General features: G+C 46.1%; 1 protein-coding gene across 2 annotated transcripts in view; it reads left to right on the top strand.

Annotated features, from left to right (window-relative positions):
- Positions 1-10,290, top strand: part of TJP3 (tight junction protein 3) — a 54,691-nt gene extending 44,401 nt beyond the window's left edge. For both annotated transcript variants that reach the window (XM_072601763.1, XM_072601762.1), the window contains exons 10-21: positions 439-511; positions 1,046-1,202; positions 4,016-4,124; positions 4,705-4,930; positions 5,260-5,474; positions 5,696-5,791; positions 6,310-6,380; positions 6,652-6,862; positions 7,668-7,768; positions 8,176-8,430; positions 9,196-9,242; positions 9,621-10,290. In XM_072601763.1, the coding sequence (XP_072457864.1) occupies positions 439-511; positions 1,046-1,202; positions 4,016-4,124; positions 4,705-4,930; positions 5,260-5,474; positions 5,696-5,791; positions 6,310-6,380; positions 6,652-6,862; positions 7,668-7,768; positions 8,176-8,430; positions 9,196-9,242; positions 9,621-9,723 (1,664 nt within the window). In that variant the 3' untranslated portion in view covers positions 9,724-10,290. The remainder of the gene's footprint in view (positions 1-438; positions 512-1,045; positions 1,203-4,015; positions 4,125-4,704; positions 4,931-5,259; positions 5,475-5,695; positions 5,792-6,309; positions 6,381-6,651; positions 6,863-7,667; positions 7,769-8,175; positions 8,431-9,195; positions 9,243-9,620) is intronic.
- The last annotated feature ends 27 nt before the right edge of the window (positions 10,291-10,317 follow it).

The raw sequence follows: 10,317 nt of genomic DNA on the forward strand, positions 1-10,317 counted from the left end.
AGTGAGAGGGCAGCTATGTGGTATTCATAGGGTTTGCCCATTGGGCCTAAACCTGGTACTATCTGGGAGTGTTTGAAGTCCTTGGGACTTAGTGTTCCTCGTCTGAATAGAGAGAGAGCAGCAGCTGTCTTAACATTTCAGCCCTGTGGCCTGGTTTCAAGGGTAAGGGCCCAGACCATCCAGTTTGGTCTAAACCTGGCAAAGGAGACTGTGTGGCCCACACCTTAAAAGTTAACAGCTCAAAAGAAGTAAGATAAAGCCCTAGAAATTGCACTGCTTAGGACATTTTTGGAGATAGTGTGGGGCCTGAGCCAGGCCTGGGAGTTGGAGAGGAGTAGGATGGGGGAAAAGGGAGGAGAAGCATGGCATTCTGTGGAAAAAAAGGGGAAATGGGTGACTGAAGGCAGAATGGAGTGGAGGGACTGGTTCTTCCTTTAGGTACTCAGGAGGGCCTGAGAAAAAGCAGCTACGACATCTATCGGGTCCCCACTGACCAAAGAGAAGATTATGGGTAAGTGTCCAAGCCTAGGGTCCCTGGTAGGTTACCACCCCATTACACACACATATTCATAGCCCTACCTTGCTATTATTACCCTAGCAGAAAAGGACTCTGGGCCACCTACTCTTGGAGGCCAGGGAATCCATGTGTGAGTAATCAAGGCCCTTAGAGATCACATAGTCCCCTCATCTTCCAAATGAGGGAACAGGCTTAGAAGGAAGAATAGATTGTTAAAAGTACCATCAAGTTCTAACATTCCACACACACACATCCCACCCCCAGCCAAGGCAAAGGAGCCAATAGGATATAGAATGTGAGAGTCAAGAAGATCTTGTCCAAATTCAGCCCCCTCTCAATTTTCAGATGAAGGAATTGTTTCAAGGAAGGGAAGGACTTACCCAGTATCACTCATAAGTTAGTGTTGGAGTCAGAACTAGAACCCAAGTCCCTTGACTTCCAGTCCAAGCCTCTTTTGAGTGCCTGGTGAACCTACATCTCAAATCCTTCACCTTGCCACCCTCACCCCCTTCCCCCACTTGGTACCAGGTATAGCCCAGACACTCGGATGGTCTGCTTCACCAAGGGTTCCAGCATTGGGCTCCGTCTAGCTGGGGGCAATGACGTCGGCATCTTCGTATCAGATGTACAGGAAGGGAGCCCAGCAGATGAACAAGGGATTCAAGAGGGAGACCAAATCCTACAGGTAGGTGGGTTAGCTTGAGGCCAAGGGAGGATGGGGCAATGGAAAACTAAAAGAAAGCCCTGTCCATGAAGAAGGTCCTGTCCTTTCAGAACCTGGTGATGGTCTGTTAGAATCTCTGTTGGACCAGAGCATTCTTGGCCAAGGGTTTGGTCTCTGTCAGTTCAGTTCATTTGATTTTAAGGGAATATGATGCCCCATCCCCAATTTTCCCTAGAGAGAACCAAACAGAAATTGGAATGTGATACTTGAAAGGCCTCTTAGGGGCTATCTATTACAACCCATCCCTGGACAAGCATCCACTCTACAACATACCTAACATGTCTTTTGTTTAAAGACTTCAATAAGCAAGGAACCCATTCCTTGCTGGAATCAGCTGGAGGCAGAAGCCATTCACTCCACTTTGAGGTTGTTCTGAGCTTTAAGAAGTTGTTCTCAACATCAAGCCCACATCTTCCTCTAATTTCTACCCATTGCTGTGAGTTCTGTCCTGTGGGGCAAGAAGAAGAAAAAAATCTAATCCATTTTCCATGTGGTAGCCCATCCAACACTTGAAGAAAACCATCCTTCCCTCCTCACCCTAACTCCTAGTCTTCTCTAGGCTTAACAAATTCTCAATCTCTTCAAGTGATGCTCATATGGCTTGAAATAGATAACTCTCATCATCCTGCCTGGCACCCCTTGAATACTCTCTAGCTTATTAATTTCCTTCCTCCAATGTGATACCCTACATTGAACAGAAGATTCCAGGCTCTCCTGCACAGTACACGTTGTTTTTGCCCTGGGCATTATGCCTTTGTTAAAGTAGCTTTTTTGACTCCCATTGCATACCATTGACTCTCACTGAGCTTGTAGGCCTCAGATTTTTTTCAAATAAATTACTGTCTATCCATGGCTTCCTCCTTCTGGTAATTATGACATTAGTTTTGTATTTGTTTTACCCAAGTGTACAGAAAAACTCTTACTTTTTTGTTCTTTATACACTTCATTTTTTTAAGATTTATTCTGTCAAGCTCTTTTAGGGGCCTTGTCTCTATCGTATAAGATGTTACTTAATCTACCTAGTTTTGTATAACCTGTAAATTTGATAAATTTTGCCATCCATACCTTCAGGCAAGTCGTTGGTAATAATGTTAAGTAGCATAGGGCCAAGTACAGATCCATGAGGATCTCCTGAAAACCTGCTTCCAAATTGACATGGAACCATCAAAGCCTACTCTTTGGGTCTTTTCACCCAGCCAATTCCTAATCCAACTTTGTTTCCAGTCCACAGATTTCCATCTTTTCTTCAAGAATAGGATGAGAGACTTATTCAAATGCTTTGCCAAAAATCTAAACATCCTAGTATTCTCCTGGTTAGTTGGTCTAGCAACCTACCTAAAATCTTATCTTCTACAGGAAGCCCTTCCCAACCCTCCCCCTCTTAATTCTAGTGCGTTCTCTCTCTCTCTGTCTCTCATTTCCTATTTATCCTGTATATGGTTTATTTGCATATATTAGTCTGTTGTCTCCCCACTTAGGTTGTGAGCTCCTTGAGGGCAGGGATTGTCTTTTGCCTCTTTTTGTATCTGTAGTCCTTAACATAGTGCCTGACACCAATTCGGTGCTTAATAAATAGTTTGGTTAATCAGTCCTAACCAAAAAAAGAAGAGAGGGTGGTCTGGTACAACTTGATGTTGTTGAAGCAATGCTGGCGCTCTTTGTCCTTGTCACATGAACCCTCAGTGTTCATGAACCAGCCTTTTAGAGGCAACTCGGTGGCACAGTGGATAGAGCACTGGACCTGGAGTCACAAAGTTCAAACATGGCCTCAGACATTTATTAGCTGTGTGACCAGGGCAAGTCACCAAACTTGTCTTGCTCAGTTTACTCATCTGTAAAATGAAGGTAATAATAGCACCTATCTCCCCCGGTTATTGTGAGAATCAAATGAGATAATGTGTTAGGTGCTTAACAAATGCTTATTTCCCTCCTTTTAATAATACTTGCAACAATTTAGCCAGGAAAATGAAGTCAAGCTCACTGGTCTCCAGCTGGTCAGTTGTGCAGGACATTTCCCCTTCTGTGGTCCTGAGCTACCTTTCCTATTCTCCATAATCTTTTAAGGTCTCTGACAGTGACTCAGAAATTATATCCAGCAGGTGTTTCAGTGCCTTGGGATGTGGTTCACCTGGGCCTGGTCACTTGCACGCATCCAGGGCAGCTCAGTATTCTCATACATATTTCCACTTCCCTGGGGCATTACGTCTCCTCTCCCTAACCAAAGATCATTCTCCTTGGCAGAGAAAATGGACACAGCATGAGTGGGAAAGCTTCATCTTCAGAAAGCCCTCTTTATCATCCATCTGGAGTAGTGATCCAGTGTTTCTTTGATCCTTCTTTTTCTATTACAGCTAGAAAAGGTTATGGGCCACACTCCGGGATATCCTTTAAGCCTTACGCAGTCATATCATCCTCTTTTCTCCCCCTACCTCTCAAGCCCTGCCACTTCCAGGAATAATAATAACGTTGCATTTATATAGTGTTTTATGGTTTGCAAAACACTTCACACATCATCTCATTTGATCCTCACAAAACCCACAGAGGAGGAAACTGCAGCTGAGGGGCTAAGTGACTTTGCCCAGGGTCACACAACTGGTGAGTGTAGGATTTGAATTTGGGTCTTCCTGACTCAATCTCTCCACTTCAGCACCTACTTGCCAAGCCTACGCTGACCCTGCCTGAAGGTGGAGATTGCCACCATTTGTCTGCCAGCCCTAGAGTTGTCATGGTTCTTTCCTCCTTTCCCTCTTTCCCACCCTATTCCCACTCTACAGGTGAATGACCAGTCATTCCAGGGCCTGACCAGGGAGGAGGCTGTTCAGTACTTGCTGGAGCTGCCCCCAGGAGAGGAACTGGAGCTGCTTACTCAGCACAAGCAAGATAGTAAGTGGGGTTGGAGTGGCAGACCATCCTGCCTGTGGGAAGCCTGAAGACATCTGACTGAAAGCAGAGGCAAAGGGCAAGGGATCCCTTTAACCAAAACCCTCATGGGGTATGCTAAACCTAAGAGCAGACTGACAGATCATGTGCCCTGGCCATCTCACCCTTAGACTTGCCCTATGATCAGCTCAAGGAGTAGAAAGCATGGAGTTTGGTATTGTCCCTACCATCATGGCAAGGCCAAGAGCTCTGGATTCAGTCTCCATGCATCCCCGGGAATAGGGCCCTGGCTCCTCCAGGCCTCTCCCCGTTCTCCCTCTTGACCCTGTGATACATGAGTCAGTCCTAGGAGAGGGGAGAATGGTTGTGTTTCCACAACCACTCAAGTCTAAAAAAAGGGATAGATGGGGAAGGGAAGCCAACGCTCCAACATAGTTTGGGTCAGTACATAAGGAGATGCCAGGTCACTCCTTCTCTTGGTCACTTTACACAGTTTTCCCTCCAGTGAGATAACACATGTAAAGTATTTGCAAACTTTAAAGTACTCTCTCCCTCTAACCCTCCCTTTCTTTTGAACCTTAAGTTTTTAGGAAGATGGTCAAGTCAGGTGTGGGTGATTCTTTCTACATCCGTACCCACTTTGAGCTGGAGCCAAATCCACCTATGGGCCTGGGCTTCACCCGAGGGGATGTCTTCCATGTTTTGAACACACTGTACCCTGAGCAGGGAAGGAGTAGCAGCTGGCTGGCGGTTCGTATGGGCCGGGACCTGACAGAGCAGGAACGGGGTATTATTCCCAACCAAAGCAGGTGAGGTCCTGTCTAGGGGGAAACTATGTTAGACCAGTGGTCAAATGGGAAGACCAAAAATTAGGAAAGAGAAAAAGCAAGAAGCCAAGCTAATGGTCACGTGGGAGAGGTCAAGAGTCTAAGGAGAAAGGAGCAGGTCCTTTTCCTGTAAGCTCAGGGTATTCGTTTCTCCTGGGTTTGGGAAGGAAGAGGACTCACCTGCCTCCTGTTCCCATGCGGTACTCTTGAGGTCAATGTTAGGAACAGGACCTCAGCCATGGGCAGTCACTAAATGGAGAATCACACTGAAGCCTCTGATGACCTGGCTAACTCTTCCTTTTATTTCACAGAGCCGAACAGTTGGCATCACTAGAGGCTGCCCAGAGGGCTGTGGGCTCAGGGCCTTTCTCTTCCTCAGCTACCACAGGGGCCCGAGCTGAGTTCTGGAAGCTTCGGGGCCTGCGAAGAGGAGTCAAGAAGCATGTGCGCCAAAGCCGAGAGGACCTGTCAGCCCTGACAAAGCAGGGCAACTATCCACCCTATGAGCGGGTAGTGCTGAGGGAAGGTTAGTTCTAGAGTAGACAAAGAAAAAGAGAAGGGGGGTACAATTTGGGGGGGTGGGGTCCAGAACATTTCATTATCTCGAGATCAAACAGTGAGACATCTAGGTGACAAATATATGCTGTGTTGAGGAGCAGCTAGGAGTCTGGGATCAGAGCTAGGGGTAAGAGGAGCACTAAGAAGAAATGAATTGTATCTACTGATTCCCTGCCTGTTCTGCCCCAGCAAGCTTCAAACGCCCCGTGGTGATCATGGGTCCTGTGGCTGATGTTGCCATGCAGAAGCTAAGTTCTGAGCTGCCTGACCAGTTTGAAGTTGCAGGTGAGGTATCTGGAGCCCCTCTGATCCCACTTACCTCATGTGTTCTCCACCAACTGTTCTACCTTCAGCTGAAGGAACCCACAGAAGGAGATGGAGGTTAGGCTACTTAGTGAGATGGTAGGATTAGAGGTAGGATTTGAAGGATGGGAGATTTAGAGAAGAGCCTGAGGTGATCCTGTCAAGTGCTAGTGTCAGGAAGGAGCCTGATATATGTGGTGTTTTAGGAGCAAGACTGAAATGAAGCTAGAGATAGGAACTGAAGACAGATCATGGATCAGAAGACCTGGATTTAATCTTGAGCAATAGGGAACTATTGAAGGAGCTATAAAGGATAAGAAATCCAAATCATCATGTATTTTCAAGAGTTTCCCCATACTGGGTTCTTAATTCCCAGGGGAGCCCTTCCAAGGGCTGATACCATCTTGGCTGGCATAAGCAGCTGGTACACAGAGGGAGGGGGAGGAAATGATTGCCACCCTTCCTGACTCTTACTAAAAGAGCTGTTTTCATCCCTACAGAGAGTGTCACAAGAACCGAGGGCCCTTCAAAGGTTGTCAAGCTAGACACAGTGCGGGTAATTGCTGAGAAGGTGAGTCCAAGTCTAGAGATGAGGGATGAAGAAGAGAAAGGGAGGAACCTTAAGACATAGGGTATAGAATCTCAGTTGTGAAGGACATTAGAGCATAGAACATTGGCACCAGGATGGATCTGTGGACAGAACAGATTTTAGTAGGTACAATGAAGGTCATCTGGTCCAACCCTCCCTATTTTACAGAGGAGAATGTAGAAGTCAGGGCCTCTTGGCATGGTCAGGGTCCAACCTTGGGCTTCTGTTGCCTCCATCTCTCTCCCTGACCCAGAACAAGCACGCTCTACTGGATGTGACACCCTCCGCCGTGGAGCGCCTCAACTATGTGCAGTACTACCCCATAGTAGTGTTCTGTGCCCCTGAAAGCCGGACAGGGGTCAAATCCCTGCGCCATTGGCTGGCACCCACCTCCAGGAAGAGTTCTCGCCGCCTCTATGCCCAAGCAATCAAGCTAAAGAAGTACCACAGCCATCTGTTCACAGGTTAGTCCAAGCTGAGTGGCACAGAGGATAGTATCAGACTTGGAGCAGGGAAAACTTGCATTTAAATCCTCCTCAGATACTTGGTAGCTTTGTGACAAGTCACTCAGCTTCTGCCTTGGTTTCCTCATTGCAGAATAGTTCTGATAATAGTACCCACCTCACAGAGTTGAGTTGAGTTAACAAATGACTATTATTAGGTGGAAGGAATGGAATATAAATAAAAGTTGGGATGGGGGAGGAAGACTTTGTCATTAGTTTAGTGCGTTGAGCAGAACTTCAAAGGAGGTGAAGGGAGGGAGGTAGAAGAAGGGTAGTATGGAGAAAAGAGCCCTAGGCTGGAAACCAGGAGACCCTGGGTCTATTTCTGACTTTTCCACTGACTTGCTGTATGACATTTCCCTCTCTGGGCTTATTTCCCTCCATCATAGCATTATAGTACTTGGTATAGCATCACAGGGTTATTAAACCTTAGCCCAATATCCTTATTATACAGAAAAGAAAATTGAGACCTCAGGAGGTTAAGTGACTCACCTATTTTTTCCTGAGGTGCGAGGAAGAGAACTCCCTTTAACTAATATGAAGCCCCAATATGGGAATGATAATAAAGAATCCAGACCCAAGTCTTAGGGACTCATGAACAGTAAATTAAAACTGAAAATTACATGATATAGGTGTTAAGCCATATCTACCATTCTTATACTGATCCTGTCAGATGTTAGAGAACTCTCTAACTGACTCATCCCCATGGATTTGTCATTGGAAGAGGTTATACCTCTCTTACCTCCAATACTCCACCTCTCTTTAGCTACCATTCAACTTCAGGGGAACAACAATGCCTGGTACCAGGAGCTCAAAGATATTATCAAAAGCCAGCAATCCCGGCCCATCTGGACAGCTGAAGACCAGGTAAACCTACTTAGCAAGGATCTGTCCTTTTTACATACCCTAAGAGTCTAGGAAGGGAAAGGAAATGACTTCACTATGATGATAGCAATGACGATCCCAGTTTAATGAGATGGAGCCACTAATGTCAGCTCCAAGCTGCTCTAAAAAAGGTGGGCTGTATTGAATTACCACATCCTCTTTACCAGTCTCCTTCATAATATGAATTTCTGAGAAGACTGGCATTATCTAAGTAACTAGCATGATGAATCAATGGGAAAAAGCTAGAGACTTCCTGATCCTATATAGCTAAGCCCAATATTAGGAATTACTAGGGACATCCGTTTCTTGGATTGTACCAGTTTCTGCTAAATGGGGGTTCCCAAGGCTAGCCTATTGGGGTCTGTCTCCTATATCATTCCTTCCCCCAGCTGGACAACGCAGCCGAGGAGAGCCTGGACCTGCCCCACCAGGACTTTGGGGGGAGCAGTGCCTATCTCAGCTGTGACAGTCGCGTTAACAGTGACTATGAGACAGATGGAGAGGGTGGCTTTTATACGGACAATGACATGGACGAGGAGCCCGCAGAGCCAGCATTGGCTCGTTCATCAGAACCAGTAGAAGCAGATGAGGTAGAGAATCTGAGGGAAGAGGCACTGCCAGCCTCAACATACCCAAGAGCCCAGGTAAGCCGATGTTTCCACCCCAAGAAGGAAGGAGGGAGGGATCTTTGCCAGAACCCCATAGATGAGGGGGCTCCCCTTGAGCAGATTGTTACCATTTACACTTCACAGACACAAAGACACACTTTTCTTTATCTTGGGTTGTAAAGGTCAAGAGGTAGGGGTCATGTTTCTCCACAAAGGTCAGGTTCTCTTCTTTCCACCTCTCCATCTTGTCTCTTTCTCATTCTCCTTGTACATATATCTGTGGACAAGCTACTTATCCTTACTGGACGTTTCCAAGATCCCTCCCTGCCCTAACATTTTGATTCTTTCAACTCTGTATCTCCCTTCCTCTCTAACCCTCTTTCCCTCTTTCGTAAAAAAAGGTCTTCATTTCTAAACTGATTTTGATGGTGCTTAGTCTGAACTTTAAAAGCAGACAAGGGGGAATGTTTTCCTCCCTTTTTACCCTCCCTTCAAAATTAAATTAAGTTCCTACTCACAATGTTCTTGGTTGAAAATGATGTTTCTTCCTATAGCTGTGGGTTCCTCCTTTTCTCTGTTTAAAGGTCATTTCTCTCCATGCTTCAAAACTCACTTCCTCTTACATGCCCAAGCACCTTTTGCATTGACAGGTTTTCTTTGCATTTATTTGTTAGTAGCTTATGTTTTGGGGGTTTTTTTGGGCAGGGGGGAGTGCGATATCTTGCTTCCCACATTTCCCCAACTTAACCTCCACTGCAAACATGCAGTCTTGCCCCATTAACCTTGAGCAACTCTCTACAGGCCAGAGATCCACCTTCTCAGGGACAGTGGAGACAAGATAGCATGAGGTAAGACCATTTCTTGCAATGGACAGAAGCCTGGGGAACAGTCACTGTTGAGGACTCTCTGGGGAATATGTTGCTACAGGGCAGCATGAATTTAAGCTTAAAAGGGGACATCTCTTTCTAAAGGTGAGAAAATAAATCTAAAAAAGGGAAGTGATTTGCCAAAGGCACACGTCATAAGTAGCATTTGTACTCTCAATTCCCAGTGCACTTTCCAGTCCGTCATACTGGTCTCCCCACTGGTATGCAGGCCTTCTCTCCAGGAGAAATGGGAATTTCCAAACAGCTTCACCTTTAGAATCCTATAGCTTAGAAATTTTAGAACCAAAGAGGGGTTGTCTACAGTTACATAATCACCAGGATATTTCTTACCCTCCCCAGAACCTATGAGCGGGAAGCCTTGAGAAAAAAGTTCACCCGAGCCCGGAACTACGAATCAGATGAGGATGATGGCTATGACTGGGGCCCTGCCACTGACCTGTGACCATGGGGGCTGTTGACCAGTCCAACACCAAGGTGACCTCAGGGAATCCACCTACCTGCCTTACTCCAGCAGCCTCAAGGAAGGGGACTCACTCTGGCTTCTACCTCCTCATTTGAAAAGGCCATTTCCAGACCTGCCTATTCCTAATAAAGGAAGGTGGATTTTTATTGCCCCTTCCCCCACACTTGGGCCAGGGAAAGAAAACAGTTCATCCTATTCCATCCCCTGCAACCCCATCTCTGGGCTTGGCTGTCAATGACACAAAACATCCCCATGAGCCCCTCCAGTATAGCCCTGCCCCCAGCTGTCCCAGTAAAACAATATGTTCCTGTTCTCAGGACCCAGAACTCAAGACCTGGATTGGACCACAGACATCGAGTGAAAATCTTAGTTTTATGGGTGGGGAAACTTAAGGGTCATTCAACTTGTGTCAGGGTCTGGACTTAAACCGTTCTGGGTTGTTAGCTTAGAACAAGAGTTTTTAAAGGAACCTAGGTGCCTGGGAACCTTTTTTAAAAATACTTGGATAACTGTACTTCAATAGAATTGATTTCCTTTGTAATCCTACGTCTTTTGCCTGTGTTCATGATTCTG

This window comes from Notamacropus eugenii, chromosome 4 (assembly GCF_028372415.1).
Source record: "Notamacropus eugenii isolate mMacEug1 chromosome 4, mMacEug1.pri_v2, whole genome shotgun sequence".
Lineage (NCBI taxonomy): Eukaryota > Metazoa > Chordata > Mammalia > Diprotodontia > Macropodidae > Notamacropus > Notamacropus eugenii.